At 34.4% G+C, this 20,932-nt stretch overlaps 2 protein-coding genes across 9 annotated transcripts in view; one reads left to right on the forward strand and one right to left on the reverse strand.

Annotated features, from left to right (window-relative positions):
* Positions 1 to 8,691, forward strand: part of qua (villin like protein quail) — a 94,410-nt gene extending 85,719 nt beyond the window's left edge. For 3 of the 5 annotated variants that reach the window (XM_023163910.2, XM_023163906.2, XM_074173820.1), the window contains 4 exons: positions 651 to 806; positions 862 to 968; positions 1,286 to 1,483; positions 8,414 to 8,690. In XM_023163910.2, the coding sequence (XP_023019678.2) occupies positions 651 to 806; positions 862 to 968; positions 1,286 to 1,483; positions 8,414 to 8,527 (575 nt within the window). In that variant the 3' untranslated portion in view covers positions 8,528 to 8,690. Of the gene's footprint in view, positions 1 to 650; positions 807 to 861; positions 969 to 1,285; positions 1,484 to 8,413 lie in introns of all 5 variants that reach the window. The other 2 variants (XM_074173818.1, XM_074173819.1) reach the window with 1 other exon arrangement.
* An 801-nt stretch (positions 8,692 to 9,492) lies between these two features.
* Rok (Rho kinase) overlaps positions 9,493 to 20,932 on the reverse strand; it is a 66,791-nt gene continuing 55,351 nt past the window's right edge. For 2 of the 4 annotated variants that reach the window (XM_074173826.1, XM_074173827.1), the window contains exon 15: positions 9,493 to 11,558. In XM_074173826.1, coding sequence (XP_074029927.1) covers positions 11,468 to 11,558 — 91 coding nt within the window. In that variant the 3' untranslated portion in view covers positions 9,493 to 11,467. Of the gene's footprint in view, positions 11,559 to 17,674; positions 17,774 to 20,932 lie in introns of all 4 variants that reach the window. The other 2 variants (XR_012465142.1, XR_012465141.1) reach the window with 2 other exon arrangements.

Here is a 20,932-nt window from a genome sequence, read left to right on the forward strand (position 1 = left end):
GCTGAAAAGAGACAGAAAAATAAAAATCCAGCTTTTCAACGAAGCCGATTAGTTTGTGTGGTGAGTGATCTTTCAGGTCAGATGATAAGAGTACGGCTCTGCCGATCTCTAAAAACCTGATTCGGTCCCCAGCGGGGCAGGCACAAAGTATGTGCTCTGCTGTTTCATCATTTTCCAAACAAAGGAATGTATGAAGTACAAAATTCTCTATCGATTAGTTTATACCACGGCGTAGTATAACAAATATTTATTAAGATATGGAGCTACAAAAATACATGACATACTTCAACTGCTATTTTTTATTAAATACATGTAAACTTTTAGCACACATAAAGAATCATTTGAAAGAATTTATATCGAGAGTTGAATTCAATGCCACTGACAATCCCATTTGTCAAGATCATTTTTTTAAAATGAAAAGAATTTACTGACACATTTTTAAATTTCATCTGATTATACTGCCTCCCCTTCATGTAATCTTGATTCTTTCTCAGTTTATATTCCAGTTCGTCATATGTTATAGGTACTTAGGTATCAATGAGTCCGGACATTTTCGTCAAAAAATATATTCTTATTTCTGTACTATAGTTTTTTGAAATAATGGGATTATAATCTGTAGAACTTGGTCATAGATTTTGTTATGTTTTCAGCTGAAGAGATTATGTTCTTTGGTCAAAAAGACCTAGTTCCAGAGCATTTAATGCTCTTGGATACCAACGATTCACTTTATGTGTGGATTGGAAAGTTGTGTTCAAGAGAAGAAAAGCGTTTGAGTGCTCAGATTGCCATTGAATATTTGCAAACAGGTGAGTCATCTCATATTTAACAACAAACTCCATTTACCAATTTTTTTGTTTATAGATCCAACAGACAGAGATATGAATATAGCAATTATACACATAAAACAAGAAAAAGAACCTCCCACTTTCACAGGGTTTTTCCCAACATGGGACAAACAATTTTGGAAGGTGAATATATGGATTTATTACTGGTTAGGTTAGAAATATGAATTTAAAATCATAAACTATGGATATGCCATTTATTTAAAAAATCAGTTCTTACTTAATGTTAAAAATATCAATGTTTTTCAAAAACACTTTGGTGAGACTTTGGCGATCAGTCTCAATGCATTTCCCTGATTCCATATATTACCTTAGGTGATATTGGTCCAACATTATGAAATCAAAAACGTTCCAATTATCAATGCAATTGAATGTGAATAGTTTCATTTACCATTTTTGTGAGGAAAGAATTTGAAACTGATCAAGAAAATTTGTATTTTCAGCACTACAAGACCTTCTCAAAGGTTAGACAGGAAGTAGAAATGAGAAATTCTTGCTCCAATGGAAAAGAAACAAATGGAATATCAAATCATGATAAATCCTACCACAGTGATTTTGATCAGTACGATAAATACCCAGTGGATATTCTAAAAGGACCAAATGACAAGTTACCCACCAGAATCAATCCTCTTAACAAAGAGGTAAGAGATGCGGATTACGTTAATATTTCATATTATTATATTTAATGATTACAAGAATATTTATACTATCGAAAAAAGTGTCAATTATGTGACCGCAAGATTGAAATATGACCTCTTGTGGTCTGATTATTTGTAAAACCTGACTCTACTGTACCTAGCTGGAGACGAGTGTTGGGTGTCACTGACTAAGTTATGGGAGCGTTTACTGCCGCCCACAAGCAGGTGTTTGTAAACTTTTGGATTTGGCGTCTATATGTTTCTGCGCACTCTCTCCAGGCAGCTGAGACATACAAAATGATGGGGAGTAGGATGGTCTTGATCAGGAGCAGTTTCGCTTCGAGATCCAGGTTACTCCTGTGTCCGATGATGGGGTAGAAGTTGTGTCGAGCGTCTTTCGCCAGCCTTAATCTCTGTCGGATATGGGACCTGAATGGTAGTTAAGGGTGACTTCCAGTTTTGTCCACGAAATCTCCTGTCCGTTGAAGACGACGTGTCCTTCCGGATGTACCTTCCTTAAGGTGGATAGTATCGTCTGACTCTTGTCAGGGTTAATACTAATCTGGAGTTTTTCAACTAAACTCCAGACATCACCAGAAGATGGCAAATGAGACTTTGCCGAAACGTTGTGAAAATTATCCTTATGAGGATAAAATACACAGAACGCAGCGAAACCCGGGAAAACAGCTCGTCATACTTTGTCCGAGAGAATCTTCGAGATGGACTTTTGGCCTATCATCAGAATGGTGCAGCCAAGTGCACGGATAATGGGCAACACGTAGTTGTCAAAAGAACTTCAAAAGCACGGAGCCATCAGCCGCATATTCGTGGTTTCAGTTGATTCATCTTTTGTTTACAAGAATACTATCAACATCACCACGTAGGCGCAGCTATAGCTACCTGCGTGACATCCGGATCCAGGAAATATGTTTAAAATATGTTTTTCCGTTCACCAGCTATCGCACTCCTACGAACGACAACCCTCAGAAGTCGACACTTGTGCGAGGTAAGGACCAACCAGGTCTTACCTTTTAACGTGTGATTCCCAACACGAGATATACAGATATAAAGATTATTGAGTGTCTTGATATAAATAAATGAGATAATTTATCAAACATAGCACTCAAGCCTGAAACGCATGTATATGATTTGTCACTTTCTTGAGAAAAAGACGTTTTTCTTGAAATGGTTGAAATTAATAAGTCTTCTGATTGAATGAATAAGAAAACTGACATTGATAATCTCAGCAGAATATACAGTAACTTACTGGAAAAAGGCGTTTTTCTTGAAACGGTTAAAATTAATAAGTCTTCTGATTGGATGACTGACATTAATAATCTCAGCAGTAAACTACACCAGAAAACATAATAATAAAAATGGAAATGGTATCAATCAACTCTCTCTTTAGAGTCAAAGATTATCAAATATGTCCCTTGAAAAATGACATTTATGTGAAGCTTTTACATTTGTCAAACCAAAATAATCCTATACATGTTGTTTAACTTTCTTTCGTCAATTTATATGTTCAATTTGTTTTTAATCAGCTGTCAAGCTGCTGAAAAATAATTCCATGAAAATCAAAAGATAAATAAATAAGTACCATTCTGATCATTCCCATATTGATTTCAATTTAAGAGCCACCGGTAGACAGCTGTTTCAGCCTATTGAGCATCGTCAGTACCGGACAGGCGGTCCTCGATTGAAGACAAAATGTGACGCAGAAGGTCATCTTCATTTCTTTCAGGTTTGGAGTCCAGCTCCCCTACCCTTTCGACTGATTGTTGGTCTCGAGAAGGACCAATGGGTTTATGACTGATTGATGACGGCATGAAGTCCTTAGACATCAGTGCCGCCCTTCACGGGATACCCCTACCTGGCTGGGGTGGGATGGATGAGAAAGTTATTCATCCGTTAACGGGGGACATGAGGGCCTCATTCGACAGAGTGTCGGGGCCTTCTATATCGGGAGGGGTCGTCTACAGCATAATCTGTGGCTTCCCTAACTAATGGACAAAATGTGAAAAACCAAGAAAAGTTCTTAATAAAAATAACTGCGTGAACACAAGCGAGACATAAGTGGAACCATCTATTGGCGTGACACCCAAGTCAACTTGCCAAGTTTTTATGTCAGTGTTGATGGTTTGACCAATCAACCGACAACTGCGTTGGCAGAAATTTGGGAAGCTAACCTGGAATGTCATCGAAAAACGAATCCACATGTTTCTAGAAATGATATGAAATCGAGAAAGGTTAATGCAGTCAAGCCGCTGGAAAATAATTCCATGAAAATCAAAAGATAAATAAATAAGTACAATTCTGATCATTCCCATATTGATTTCAATTTAAGTGCCACCGGTAGACAGCTGGTGTGACACCCAATAGGTGTTTCCACTTATGTGTTGCTTGCGTTTACACAGTTATTTTTATTAAGTACTTTTCTTGGTTTTTCACATTTTGTCTTCAATCGAGGACCGCCTGCCCAGTACTGACAATGTCCAATAGGCTGAAACAGCTGTCTACCGGTGGCTCTCAAATTGAAATCAATATGGGAATGATCAGAATGGTACTTAATTATTTATCTTTTGATTTTCATGGAATTATTTTCCAGCAGCTTGACTGCATTAACCTTTCTCGATTTCATATCATTTCTAGAAACATGTGGATTCGTTTTTCGATGACATTCCAGGTTAGCTTCCCAAATTTCTGCCAACGCAGTTGTCGGTTGATTGGTCAAACCATCAACACTGACATAAAAACTTGGCAAGTTGACTTGGGTGTCACGCCAATAGATGGTTCCACTTATGTCTCGCTTGTGTTCACGCAGTGAACCCCTGAGACTGAGACTCTCTCAGGGGTTGGCCCTGAGAGAGTCTCAGGGCCAACCAATATATATATATATATATATATATATATATATATATATATATATATATATATATACCCCTGAGACTCTCTCAGGGGTTGGCCCAATATATATATATATACCCCTGAGACTCTCTCAGGGGTTGGCCAAAGTGATATACTCTGTCCGCCACTCGCGATGGAACACCCCATTTTTACGGTAAAACATATTAAGGGGCAAAATAGGCTCAAAATTCCTTCAGATTCGTGATCAGGACTACCAACTTACCACGATTACACTTTTTTCCTGAAAAAATTTCAGTCCTGAAAAATCCGAATTTGTCTCACTTCTTATGGAAACATCTCCGTATCTTCCGTAATATTCAAGGTAGAACGATGAAACTCTCAGGTTTGATGGAAATGCTCAAAATGCACCTACCATCTGAATGGGGTTGGCCAAAGTGATATACACTGTCCGCCACTTGCGATGGAACACCCCATTTTTACGGTAAAATATATTAGGGGGCAAAATAGGCTCAAAATTCCTTCAGATTCGTGATCAGGACTACCAACTTACCACGATTACACTTTTTTCCTGAAAAAATTTCAGTCCTGAAAAATCCGAATTTGTCTCACTTCTTATGGAAACATCTCCGTATCTTCCGTAATATTCGAGGTGAAACGATGAAACTCTCTGGACTGATGAAAATGCTCAAAATACACCTACCACCTGAATGGGGTTGGCTAAAGTGATATACACTGTCCGCCACTCGCGATGGAACACCCCATTTTTACGGTAAAACATATTAGGGGGCAAAATAGGCTCAAAATTCCTTCAGATTCGTGATCACGACTACCAACTTACTACGAATACACTTTTTTCCTGAAAAAAATTTCAGTCCTGAAAAATCCGAATTTGTCTCACTTCTTATGGAAACATCTCCGTATCTTCCGTAATATTCGAGGTGAAACGATGAAACTCTCTGGACTGATGGAAATGCTCAAAATACACCTACCACCTGAATGGGGTTGGCTAAAGTGATATACACTGTCCGCCACTCGCGATGGAACACCCCATTTTTACGGTAAAACATATTAGGGGGCAAAATAGGCTCAAAATTCCTTCAGATTCGTGATCACGACTACCAACTTACTACGAATACACTTTTTTCCTGAAAAAAATGTCAGTCCTGAAAAATCCGAATTTGTTTCACTTCTCATGGAAACACCCCCGTATCTTCCGTAATAATTGAAGTAGATTTTTTTTGGTTTTGACATCAAAACATGAACGAAATTGTTTAAGAGAAACTCCACTTTTGTTTTCACATAAATAATTTATTTTTTATTTTGTTGTCAGGAAAGTTATTCCTTCTCAATAAGAGAGAAAATGGTAATTTTGTAAGAGGAACGGAAACATGTAATCAGTGAGGTTTTAGGATGGTTAATGTTAGTTCATAATCTCATTTTCCCACAAGGATATTTTGTCGCGAAAAATGTTATGTAGTTCAAAATTCTTTTGAAGTACTACTTTCAAAATGACATTTTCAATTAAAAAACAAAACAATCAATTTCAAATGATTTAACTGTTGACAATTTTATATGTTCGTGCCTTCTATGAAATTTCTCTCCAATCGAACACATTTTTCTATGTGCCTTCTATTATTTCCTCCAACTCTTCTCAGTTCTCTAGGTGTGATTTCTCTACACGCTTGTATAATTCTTGCACGGAGATCTTCCTTATTTGTTGGCCTACCCTTATAAACTTTATTTTTCAAGTTTCCCCATAAATAAAAATCCAGTGGAGTTAAATCTGGGGATCGTGGTGGCCATACTACTAGAGGGCTATTGAGTCCTATCCATTTCATAGGTAGATTTCTATTCAACCAAACCCTTGTTATGCCACTATTGTGAACGGGTGAACCGTCTAACTGAAAAATCATGCTGTGTCTCACATCCAAAGGTAGTTCTTCCAACACATCGGAAAATGCATTTTCGAGAAAATCAACGAATAGTCGTCCGTTTAAATTTTGATCGAAAAAAAATGGCCCGATAATATTTTCGTTCAGGATACCACACATTAACTTTCTGAGATATTTGGTCTCTACAATTCACCACCCAATTTGGATTTTGTTCAGCCCAAAACCTCATGTTCTGGAAAGATATATCACACCATTTGTGGTAAAGGTAGCCTCATCACTGTATAAGATATACTTTAAAAAATTCCTGTCATTGAGATAATTTCCCTGCATCCATAAAGAATACTCCATACGGCGGATTTCATCTCCTTCGTGCAAAGTATGTAAAAATTTGGGTTTGAATGCATGCATTTTATGTCTCTTTAAACACTTCCATATTTTACTGCGGCTCATATTGAGTTGAAGCGATAAGTTTCTCAAACTAATTCTAGGATCAGCTTGATGAGCCGCCAATATCGTATCATCATCAATATGATGTTTTACAATTTTTCTGTCCTTTGTTACTTGGCCGGTGCTCACGAATAGATTATATATTTTATGTACAGTTCTAGGGTGTACAGTTACCTCTAGTGGGTGTCTTCTATTAAATTCAGCGGCCGCTTCACGATAAGATCTCACCCCTTAACCAACAATTACAACAATTTCAATTTTTTCTTGAAGTGACAGACGTGCCATGTTGAACTTTGTCAATCGAAATGAGCTGATATCAGTTAAAATGAGAACTTCAGAAATATTAAAATATGAACAGGAACTCACGAACAGAAAACAACTGGAACACAGGAACAATATCCAACACAAATACAGGAACAATAAACACAATGGGAACAAAAACACGGCAGAAACAACGGGAACAACGGTGATTCAAAAAACAACAATACTAGAAACAACAAATGCAATGAAAACTGGTCTGGGGGTTGATACAAGATCTTTCAACAATATTGTCAGGTTGACAGTAAATATCAATGAGCAACTGTTTTTCATGGTGATTTCAGGGCACCGCATGATTCAATGAAACTGATGTAATTCAATCCCTTCAAATGATTTCAGACAATTCAGCAAGAAGGTTAAATAATCTAAATTCAACCTGTCAACAGTTGTTTCGGTGTTGCAATGAGTATGAAGATTAATTTTGTTTCGGATGGTAAAATGTTTCCTCGATATTTTGATAAAGCACCCCGCACATTTCTTATGAGAAATGGCTTGCCTTGAATTTTGCCGAAATTTTGATATGTTGTAGTTCTTGATGTGCTGATTGAAAGTGTCCACAGCCAAAGCTCAGAATTGTACAGTTTTCGAGATGTGAACCTTTGAACATAGTTTTTTTCCATTTTTTTTGCAGTTTTTGCTCATCAATCGGGAGCTCTCACTTCTGGTTGGGATAGAATTTGGATGTTCAGCAACCAGAATTAGTTTTACGAATAATCTTCTTCAGTTATAATAGATGCCGCCATCGATAATTTTTCATACACTCCTTCACACTATCTCGATAATCTGAGAATGTGGTGCTGTCACATTTTCCTCTGATAGGCTCAAAATGGATGATAGCATCTCACAGCATCTGTATCTTTCATACCTGAGAGTACTCTCCAGATAGAATGAAGGGGTTCAGGTATTGGAAGCGAACTATTTTGCGACGTAATATGTTTTACCTAAAAATGGAGTGTTCCATCGCGAGTGGCGGACAGCGTATATCACTTTGGCCAACCCGATTCAGGTGGTAGGTGCATTTTGAGAATTTCCAACAGTCCTGAGAGTTTCATCGTTCCACCTCGAATATTACGGAAGATACGGAGATGTTTCCATAAGAAGTGAGACAAATTCGGATTTTTCAGGACTGAAATTTTTTCAGGAAAAAAGTGTATCCGTACTAAGTTGGTAGTCCTGATCACGAATCTGAAGGAATTTTGGGCTTATTTTGCCCCTTAATATGTTTTACCGTAAAAATGGGGTGTTCCATCGCGAGTGGCGGACAGAGTATATCACTTTGGCCAACCCCTGAGAGAGTCCTGAGAGTTTCATCGTTCTACCTCGAATATTACGGAAGATACGGGGGTGTTTCCATGAGAAGTGAGACATACTGTATGTAGTTTTTTTTAAATTATATTTTCATTTACAGCTGTACTTAACCCATGATGACTTTGTGTCGATATTCAGCATGTCATACAAAGAGTTTGAAAAACTCCCTAGATGGAAGCAACAAGAAATGAAGAAGAAAGTAGGTTTATTTTGAAACTCTTTTCAGCCTGAGAAGCTCTACTGTACAGAGATTTTATTTCAACATATTTAATATTTATATAACATATTAAGATAGATGAATCATCGGTGATGTTTGAAATGTCATAATATTTAGTACTTTTATTTGAATCAATCGTACCAAATACTTGTTTTTCAAATAAATTATTTTCAATATAACTTGTTTTATTTTCATAAGTTTGAAACATGACAATAAACAGTCTTTAGAATCTAGGTAAATAATTTTCAAAAAATTTGTTGATGAATCAATACCTTTGCTTGATTGAACTGATTTTTACAAGACCGTGACCTACATATCTTATTCGTTTTCGGAAATCTTCCTCAAGTTTCCAGCCAATGTAACAACTAACAGCTAATAACGCCGAAAATCAGAGGTTGTCATATTACGTCAAAGACGTCTATAGATATTATTTTTCGCAAATGTGTTAAAGATGTGAATGTCAACGATTGTTTTGATATGTGGCTAATATAATTGAATGAAATAAGCTAATATTTTAAAAAACCTTATGATTGTAGCCCATAAATGTAGTACACGTCGACTTTAAAATTTAAATATGGCATCGTATAGAGTTTAAAAATTTGCCATTTTTCGTTTAACTGTACTGTAAACTTATGATGTACTGTTTGGAACCTTTGGTGTAGTAATGAATATTACTGGAGTTTTTTCCCAACACCAAATCGTTATTTTTACACCTCGACACGTGTTTCGATCACCAAGTGATCATCTTCAAGAGGAAGATAAAACTGTCGTAACACGTGTCGAGGTGTAAAAATAACGATTTGGTGTTGGGAAAAAACTCCAGTAATATTCATGTACTGTAAACTACTTGAAGATCGAGGGTTATACTTTCATCTGTCGTGTTTCAATTGAGTATTGTTTCTTATTATTATAATTTACAGAAAAAACAGAAACTTAATGGCGGTATTTCACTAAAACAAGCATTAATAAATAAAGACAATTTATTTCACAATCGTCCATTTTGGTTTACAATTTGTATACATCATAAGGCGCAAGTCTTAAGATCTACTCAACATCACCATGATCACTTACAAGTGTTGCATAGTCATACAAAAGTATCAACTATAAAAAATATAAGGCACAACTGAATGATCATCATGACAAATTTTAAAAAGCCGGTGAAATCTCTGAATATTATCAGTGATAAAAAGATATTGAGTGGAAAACATTTTTTTATTGTAATAGAAAAATACTAAACTCGAACTAAAAAAACAACGTTTTAATCCAATTAGTCGACATAGAAATTTTTATATAAGTCTGATAACTTGATTAAAAATGAGATTTCACAAGCTGCTTTACCTGGCTTGAAAAAAAAGGTTATCATAAATAAATATATGTCATTTTGATTTTTCAAATAGTACCTAATTACTTTGTACAAGTTAAAAACCAACAACAAAACTATACACAAATGAAATAAGCTTAGGAATGTTTCAATAAATTTAATGCAGGGCCAGTCGCATAAACACTGTGTATGAAACAATATTTGAACACAGAAATATGAAATAAAGTAGTTTACAAGTGAAGGAATTGTAGTTTCTGAAAGTGTTTCATTAGTTATGATCACAAATATATAACTTAATGTTTAGTTACTTTCTTTGAGAATATTGTTAATGTGAAATGAGAATATCCATAAATAAGAAGTTCTGTGAATAGGCAATGATACAGTAATTATAAAAATTGGTAGGAGGTGACAAATGAGTTTAGTCAGAATCTGTGTAATCGGAAATCTTGGATTTGTCCTGTCCAATCAAATTGGGAACTCTTTTGTAAAAAAAATTCTGGCTTTTTACTTCCTCAATTGATATACTAAAACTGTAGAACTTCCCAAGAAGGGAAAAAATAATAATAGAAATTTCTAACAAATACAAGTTGGACACTAGTTTTCAAAATCCTCATCTGTACAGTTTGGATATTTCTGAACTACAAATTACTCAAATTCTTGTAAAATTTTATGACCAATTATACTCTATTGAAAAGACTAAAGGAATTATTCTGAACAACAATGTAATTTAGAATATGAGAATAAAAACTAATGTTTTAATTCCTGTTTTGATTTCCCATTTATTATAGGGATATAACTTAGTTCTTTTAAAATAAACGAGTTTTTAGGTATGTGTGTAACCTAAAGTAATTTTGAATGCCGCCACTTTTCACAAATAATATATTGTTCAAAAACGTCTCACATTTTCCACTGGACATAACGTGGAATAATATACTGACTGTTAAATGCGAATCACATATTAATATTGATTCAACTTATATAGAGATTAAAAGAGCATTATGACCACAGCATTGAGCATACTCCAAATTGTGAGCAGTTTTTGGTCATTTTGGAGAACATTTTTAAAATATATAAGTAAAAGTGATTCTAAATGCTCAAATAATAGTTTGGTAGTTTCAATTTCAATAAGTAATATTAGAATTAACCAACTGACATTTATCACACTTGCTTGATATTTTTAATGAAATATTCTGTAGTGATATTACAGAAAGCTTGAATCCCACCTCTTGTAACAATATTATTAGAAATAATATTGTTAAAGTTGAAATCTTGAGTTCAACCTTTATCTCATTTCTCAAGTAGACAAAGAATAACAATATAACAAATAAAGTAACTAATTCAAAGACGTTCTATAGTCCCATTTCGATATTTATGTTTAGCCCAGCTGTGGTTGTAGGTCAGATTTAGAATCCTTCTAAAATCGATACATCTCCAAATCATGGATTAAGATCCGAGTGCCTTATTGAAAATAGACTATATAAACATCTAACAATATCATTTTGATACAAACTTGCAACGAGAGAAGGTATCACAGATTGTATCAAATAAATTAGTGATGAGATGAAGCGTTTGCAATGAATTTAGCGAAGAAATGCTAAAGTTACTTTACGACGATGTCATTTGCTGCTCATAGAGGAATTAGCTGGTAGAGTGGCAGACCGCTGTTGGGCATTCAAATATGGCTTCAGATTAGAACGAGTCGATTCCCTGTTAATGAAACATATAGTGTTAAATGACGGATTTAGGATATATACAGGTTGGCTTACATAGTGCTTTGTGATTGATTCTCATGTCAAAAAACAATTATTATATTATTGTTAATGGATTGTATTAGACTCTACTCACCAAGTTTATGAGTTTGAAGAAACAATTATAATAATGAAATATAAAACATTATGATCCCTCATATGACCATGGGAGCATTATATCCAAACCTCAATAAAAAAAAAAGGAAATTTGAAGTATTGGAAATTACAGAGAAACTATACACTTGAAAAGATTTTAATTTCGATATTGACGATGTATGAATGAAATGTAATAATAATAAAAGATTGATATACATTTATGTATCGAAGAGTGTAAACTTTAACAGTCCGAGATAACTATGTCAAAGCTATTTTCGGGTTTGTTGGCCGTGGTCTGCAGGTTTTTATGCCTGACGTTTCATCTACGTCTGCGGTAGAAATTATCGAAGGCAATGGACGAAGTATTCTGGTTGTCCTCAAAGCAGAATTGATTTGGGTTTCCAAATTTACTCCATTGGTGGTGGGCGTTCTTCGTTCCTTTTGATAGAATGCAATGACCTGACACAACAGCAAGTGAATCCAGGTAGCCACATTTTATCAATGTTGATTTCCTCTTCCTTTCGGTTGAAATTATTTCTGTGCTTTCTGTAGCCTCCCTATTGTGTCCAAGATAAGAATGAACAGCATGGGGATATTGGAAACGGTAAGCGGTACGGGGTCGATTGAATTAGAGATACGTAGCGCATTTATGTGCCTAATAATATGCCGCTGAGAAAGTTTTAATAATCCGAGTAGTTTCGTAGGTATCCCAGAAAAACCGAAATTTGAGAATTTCGTTTATACTTTATCCTAGCTTCATTTTCAAAGGAAATGTAAAAAAAATAGCACTTTGCCATGGCCACTTTTTAAGAACTAAACGATAACGTAAGCAGAATTTTTCTGCGACGTTTCGTTTTTTAGAAAACATCATCAACTTTGTTTTTTTATATGCGCCGAAAGTAAAGTATACCCTGTATACGACTCCATTTTCCATTGTGAATACAGCAACGTATCACACAATACGATTTCACAACCATTCCTCGCGCAAAATGAAAAGTGATTACTTAACCTGGTTTTATTCAATTTTTGTGCTGGAAAAAATGTCATATTTTGATAAATGTATGAATTGATCAGTCTTATTTCTAATAAATTTTAAATTACCACTTGCCGGAATTTTTGCGTTGTTGGATACAAAGATGAGTCGTAATAGCAAAAGTTTAGTTTATAAAATGTGATTGTAATGTAATAACAAGGAGGTAATATGTATTATAGGAAATAAACCGCCGTTATTTTCTAAGCACAAGTACGCTCGTCTCACAGACGAATTTAAAACTTGAGTTAACATATTCGGAACAATATTGTTGAAGGATGCAGTAACTAATCTTAACAAATCTTCTTGATTTTGAAAATTATAAGAGTACACTTGATTGTTGATATATCCCCAGAGAAAAAAGTCTAGTGGGGTTAGATCGGAAGACCTTGCAGGCCAGGGTGTATTATTATGAGTACCAATCCACTGTCCACAAACAATTCTGGCGTTATGTGCTAGAGCACCATCTTGTTGAAACCAGCAGCTGTGAGTAACCACTAAAGGCAAATTATCTAGAGCGTCTTCCAAATCATTTACTCACAAATTTATGTACCGCTTTTTTGTTATATTGTTTTGGTAGGTAAAAGACCCAGTTATATTCATACCGAGAATCCCAACCCACATGTTAAAATCTGGACACTTTGTGTACACGCGGATTTTGTTGTGACCAATAATGAACATTCGACCTATTAAAAATGCCATTGTTGGTGATCTAAGTTTTATCAGACCAAATTATTTTGAAAGGGAAATTTTCATCGTCTGGGCATTTTCTAGTGTACCATTCACAAAAGGTTGTTCGCCTTGCATCGTCACCTGGTTTGAGTCCATGACAAATCCTAAATTTACAAGGATATTTATTTTCTCCTAAAATGAAGTGAACGGTGGATTTGGACACTTCGGTATTATGTTCAATGGTGCGAGTGGATATCCCAGGATTTTCAACAACGGCCTGTAACACATCACGCTGACTTTCTTCAGTAGATTGCTTTTGTCAGAAAAACCACAGGTTTTTAAAATGATCCGTATTCTTTTGAATTAAGAACTAAACGTCGGCATCAACACAATTTCTTTGGCACAAAATATAACATGACAGCATATCAAAATTTTCAGTATTCGAAAAGCTGCCGTTTTCCATTTTCAACACAAATTAGGTAGGTAATGGAATGAAAAAGTAAGAACGTTAATATATCAAAAATTCTATCAAGCAGCAGTATTATTATGACAACAGAATATTATGTTGTTTTACATTTCCTTTGAAAATAAAGCCATGAGAAAATTTTAACGAAATTCTAAAATTTCGGTTTTTCTCGGATATCTCAAGAACTACTTGAAATATTACAACTTTCTAAATGGCATATTATTAGGCACCTAAATGGTGCCTAATAAAATGCCATTCAATGATTCAATCGACCCCGTATCAATTACCGTTTCTGATATCCCTTGGCTGTTCATTCTTATCTTGGACACAGTGTATATATAGCCTTGGAATAGTAACTCTCAGTTCAGGTCTTGGGTCTCTTCAAAGGCGATATGTTGATACCTTCTCTAGTTCATTTTCTGCTACTGCTGATTACCGGTATGACCCATGCACAATTTCTTTTGTGTTGCTAAAAGTCCTCTGTTTTCTATTGTGACCAATTCTGTAATATCTGCTTTGAGGAAAAACGAAGAAACACTCCGTCCGTTGCCTCATCGTTTTTGATAATGTCTATCGCGGACGTAGACAACACGTCTATCATAAATACCATCCGACCACGGCTGACAGGCCCGGAAAATCGCTACGGTTCAAATTTGAGTACGTTCAATTTATATGATGAGTCACTTGAATGTTATTCACACTGTGAATAATAGCATAATCAAAATATGTTTAATCTGTCTGTGTCACCAACATGATCATTTTGGGAAATATAGGGTCAAAGTGTACTTTAAAACATATCAAAAATGTATCACAACAAATTTATGTATTTGGGAAAGAAAGTTTTTGGCTTTCTACTACTACATCTTGATTCAAAAAAAAGGGATGAGGGAATCTTATAAAGAAAGGAAGGAAGTAATCAATTTGAAAATAAGTAACTCTATACATGGATGTGTAGATCATGCAAAGAAGAAACTGAAAGAAAGTCCTCCTGAAACAGCTACTTTCATATAAACATTGAATTACACGAAAGAAAAAAATTCTTTCGAAACAAATACTTCTATATGAATACTGAATTATACAGAAGATACTTTTCTCTACTCAGTTTGTATTTCAAACATTCGTTGTGGAATGAAAATCAGATATCATTCACATGAGTTCTACTTTGAATGAATGGTAATAAATTGCACTTACATGGAACACTGTCACCCTCACTGGTATACACCGATGTTTCGCCTTAAGACACTTGCCCCAGGGCTCTTCAGTACCAAATTGGATAACATTATAGAAAATACACACAATTCATTCATGAATTACTATTTTTTAATGTCATGGAATAAGCTTGATCTGCTTATGTCATCGATGACATCGTAATGACATTCATTCACCTATTTGATTTAATCCCAGCCAAGGGGAATCTTATTTGAATTGAAGGGGTTATATTTTTTAGGAGTGATTAATTTTTGGGAAAGAAAGTTTTTGGCTTTCTACTACTCCATCTTGATTAAAAAAAAAGGGATGAGGAAATCTTCCAAAGAAAGGAAGGAAGTAACCAAATTGATTACTTATATCATGAAGTCAAGAAATCTTAAATAATTATTCTGAATCACTTCAATTATATGTTTGCAAATTTCATATTTTCGGACCCTATACATCTACGGATATATCACTCTGCTGTAGATGTAGGCAAAGTACAGTGTTTTGAGAACATTGGTGAAAGAGAAGTTTTTACATGTTCTCATGACAAAACCCAACATTCTTACTTTTGGTTTCTACAGATTCAATGTGGGGAATTGAGTAATTTTTCTAGCGAATACAACCCAAAGAGCTTTGGCTTCATTACAATGTTGAATAGTAATATTCACATTACAAGTGAATGATATGAAACAACAAACAACATCAAATCTATCTAGATCATCTTGAATACATATATGTAGTCCTCAAAATTTGTTACTTTAGAAAATATTCCAATATCATCTGCAAAATACATCTGCATGAACCAATTTGATAAAAAGAAGAACCCCCAAATGGGAACCCTGAGGTACTCCCAAACTTACTAGATAAAGTTTAGTCATATGTGATCGACATTGACATCAAATATTCTTGGAAATAGAAAAAACTTATTGCAATTCTTTATAGCTTTTTGGATTTTTACATACAATTTATAATTACATTTTCTGAAACTTCTTGAAACCAAACACATTTCCCAACTGAAACAATTGATTTATCATTGATTATGCATTGTTTTGAGGCTGATTCTAATCCGTTAAATGCAACCAAAAATTTTTTTTGGGTGCCATCGGCATCGACTACATTGGTCATTACCATTATCATAAAGTTAATTACAACTTTCTAGTTGAATACATTTTAGCTTGCAAGTATGTTAATAATTTTCACTAGAAAGATATATAGTTCAAAAATATTTTTTTATATACATTCTCAACTTATATTTAAATTTAGATCTAAACAGAAAAATTATGCATATCATGTTAAACAAAACATTAGTTAATAGATATAGGATATATTATACTGGACTCTGGTTTCAATAAGGTATTAACTGTTCATAAAACGATGTTATTTAATCAATTGGACTAGCTAATGATAGAATTAACATAGACTCATTGTTTTCTGTTGAAAATAGATTTTCAAAATATAGCTGCCTATTGCAACTTCAGGCCTTTAACGCAGTTTTTCCCTATGTACCTCCCACTTTTCCCTCAAGCCGGACTATTAACATGACTTACATACTACATAGCAAATTTTCAAGTATTACTTTATATTGAAATTTATAATTCAGAACTTGGCATTTTATCAAATGTTGTCAACAAACAATAACCAACAAATGATGTTTTTGAAAGAAATATTTGTCATGACAAAGTAAAAACCTTACGTATTAAAAATGATATCTAATTTTCCTGATTTTGAAACATATTTAAAGAGTATAATCAACATTTATAAAATATCCCACATGATGTTATGCATAAAGGGAATATGTTGACGACATCACTCTATCCTTTGTTGACATGTACCCTTTCTGGATATGTCAATTCATTTATTGTATGTGACTGAATTAGAAAAAATCATAGTCAGACAGAAAAAGATTCGCAAACAAAAATTGTGATACATTTTTGAGAAATTGAAAGGTATGCTACATAAAATCGATTTTGATATTTTCATGTTACCATATAATTATTGACAGATTTATCAAAGTTTGATCATACATAATGGTGCTATAATGGAATACGGTATAATTATTAATGTGTTTAGAAGTTATATTAAAATGAATTGAAGCAATTGAAGCTCATGCAATATCAAATAAATAATACTTACTGCACATGAAAATCAAGAATACTGTGGATTTTAGAGAACTTGGTTCAGATATATTCAAAAAAGAAAATAAACCAAATAAGCTAACATTATTACACCAATCAAATCTAATTTTTCACTACATTTTTCTAAAGGAAATTAACTTCAATTCTTCTATGTAAAGTAGATATATTGTATGTAAATTAGGTTGTAAGATATTTCTCACAGTGGATTTTTGAAATAAAATATTTTTAATGCAACTCTTGAAAAAAATGCATATTCATTATCGTTAACTATAAATCATTTTTATTCATATTGCAAAAAATACACTGAAAGTTCTCAGCCTCTGAAACAAAATCGAGGTTAACACCCATTTTATAGAAACTTTTGTCTTTGAAAATTTCAAAGGAAACTATACAAAAAGAAGAGTGAATTGAATACCTAGCACTGTTTGAATATCTTACATCCCATAACCTGAATTAATCTACAAACTACAGAATATCTCTACTTCACTCAATATAGAATACACCACCACTTCTGAAAGCCATGCTAAGTCCGTGCTGCCTAGCAACCTTAGTAATGGTCCCTTATCAGTATGGAATAAGTTCTGAAAACCAAATTTCATCAACTTACTTCCTTTGATTAATTATACTCACCAGAACAAAAAATGTGATGACATACTTCAAGAAACAATTAAACAAAAAACTGTGCAGTATATATAAAATGTCCAAGTTATGGTACAATTAGAGATAAAACGGATATCCGACCGAATACCGGGTAACCAGCGCCTATCCGACCAAAATACCGGATTTAAAAAAATATATTTTTAGGTAATTAATTTGTTTATTCAGTTAGTAGTAGGTAGGTCTAAAGTGAGTGGGTCTATTCGACCCTCCACCGCAACCCATAAGGGTTTATTGTGGCTCAAACCTATTCACACTCGGCCAAATAAACCCAGCTTCTTAACGAATCCGATTAGTTTGTAAAAGTACGGCTCTGCCAAACTCTAAAAACCTGATTTGGTCCCCAGCAGGTCAGGCACCAAATATGTCTTTCAGATCAGATGGTGAGAGTACGGATCTGCCGAACTCCAAGAACCTGATTCGGTCCCCAGAGAGGCAGGTACAAAGTATATGCTCTGCAATTTAATCATTTTCCAGACAAAGGAGACACACACTGTCTTCCGACAGTCCAAGTCTCTGCATGTGATAATTCAAATGACAGTGACCTGTAAGAAGGCCTGTTAGACATCGTAGTTCATCCCTACTGTAGTCCAACAACTGTTTGGAATCAAGCTTCGAAGGGTGAATAAACGCCTTGGAGTGAGCCAATCCTGGAAGATTCTGCCAGAAGTCCATAACTCTTTTTGCCATCCAGGTGTTCAGTGTTTGTTTGGCAAAGCCCAAATCGATGACAATGACAAGTTCTGGTCCAATGAAGCTGCTTGCAACACCCTCCTTTGCAAGAGAGTCAGCAGCTTCATTGCTTTCCAGGCCAGTATGGCCAGGAATCTAGACCAGAAGCGATCTGTTAAGTTTTCCTATCGAGGAGAGTCTTTTTTTGGCAGTTCGCTACCGATTTAGACGTTGACTGTCCGAGAATATTTTTATTGACTTGTGAGTGAGGTTAGATTTATCCAATCTCTCTGCACACAATTCAATAGCGTAAATTTCCGCTTGAAATACAGTCGCATAAGTTCCTATGCAGGTAGATAACTCTGTCCTGGGTCTGCGACTGAAAACACCTGCACCAGAACCGGAAGGTGTTTTTGATCCATCTGTGAACCAACAACTATCTGCTCTTAATATTTCCTTCTCTCGCAGGATCCAGTCCTTTCTACTCGGGAATAGTACTTTATAAGACAGTTCATAGTTGACAGTTGGAGGCATAAAGTCAGAGGTCATTTCCAGAATTCTGTGACAGACGTGGTGAGTTTTCCCTTCACTGCTAGTTTGTGTTCATCTTTGCGTATGTTGATTCGCCTGTTGGTCTATCCAATGTAAGTCTTGTCACAGTCTTTACATGGTACTTCGTAAACTCCTTGGGACTCTAGTGGTATCTGATCCTTTGGATTATGAAGTATATATATATATATATATATATATATATATATATATATATATATATATATATATACTTTTAAAATAGGATTGTATTGGTAACTTTTAAATCATAAGAGTCAGAATGTCAGTCAAATGAAGGAAAGGTTGCATTCATAGAAGCACTGTCAAGTAGTTCAAACAACATGCAATACATTTAGATAAGAAAACAAACTTACTCATTAAATTAAATAATTGTTAGAAAGTGAATGAAAATTATTGAAGGGAGAGTTCGAAATGTCCACCATTTTGTAAAATGCACTTTGCGGTTCTGGAACTCAAACTTTCTATACATTTTCTTATTTCTCAATCTGTGAGGAATCACTATTGTCGGATTTGTCATTTGTTCCGTTGAAACAAATTAAAGAATCAAAATGTTTTTTCAAGATCATTACGATATAGTTTTTGTAAAGCCTGGTATTCAAATCTAAATTGATAGATTTGATAGGTAGTGTTGTAAAACTAAAGTACTATTATTAGTTTCATGGAAAATATTCAACATATACACATTCAATATTTAACGATAAAACATCAAATAATATTTTAACAAAACATTTGTGCTCTACAGAGGGTCTGTTCTGGGACCCCTGTGATTCATTCTATACACACACACACACACACACACATATATAACTATTTGCAGATGACACATTGATTTATGTAACAGAAAATTCGGTGGATGAAATGATTGATTCTTTACAAAGAGATATCAAATGTATAGGAAACAGTTGAAACTAAATCTAGTAAATCAGAATTCATGTTACTTTCACACCGACAAAAACAAAATCTTAGATATCTTTAATGAAAATGAATACTAATGAATACTAACAATCGAAACGTCGTGAAGTAACTTGGTTTGAAAACTTTAAATTTTTGATTTTCATTTGTTGTTAATAATTTTTTAATTTTTATCTCGTGTTAATAGTTCAATTTTTTTATTTTTGGTTGTTGCTTGTATTTTATTTATTTGTAATTTCAGTTTTTTTTTGCTCAATATAATTGTTATTTTTTCAGCTAATCTCTTTTTTAATTTTTTACAGATTACAGCATGAAACATTTGTAGTACATAGTATTTTGGTTGTAGCTTACTTCTACATCTTGCTGGTCATTGTAATGCATATGGCAACGTGGGCAACGTTGCATTCAGTTGTAAAATGGAGTAGTCCAACATGGTGAATTGAAGCCGACACTAATTCAGGTTTCCTTTGTATTACTACCATTTACATTATTAAGAAATATAAGTATAAGTTCTGAGTGAAGTGTTTGTGTGTACGTCAATACATCAACTACAAACGAAAACATTACAATGTGGCAGCTGGTAAAGTGACAAGAGGTTAACCCGTGTAATTTTTAAAATTTTGTAGTACCTTGCATTCGTGAAACAATTTCAAAACGAACAGGTGCTGTTTTTTCTAATTGTGATTAATGTATCACGCACATAGACCAACGGTGTTGTCGAACTCACTCAGATAAACCAGAACATTCTTGGAAGCACAAGCAAAAAAATGTCTGAAGAAAGAATTTCTGAACCCTTTAGCTTTCAAGGAAGTGATGTTGGTAATTGAACTGTTTCAGGTTTAAACTGGAAAAATTGAATCTCCTTGTGATGAGAGATTATAAATATTTCTTACTTGACAAAATGGTTAAGGCTTTCGTGGCCGAGGTTT

The sequence above is a fragment of the Leptinotarsa decemlineata genome, unplaced genomic scaffold, assembly GCF_025532065.1.
Source record: "Leptinotarsa decemlineata unplaced genomic scaffold, Ldec_3_MD MMD2_tig00000505_RagTag_RagTag, whole genome shotgun sequence".
Lineage (NCBI taxonomy): Eukaryota > Metazoa > Arthropoda > Insecta > Coleoptera > Chrysomelidae > Leptinotarsa > Leptinotarsa decemlineata.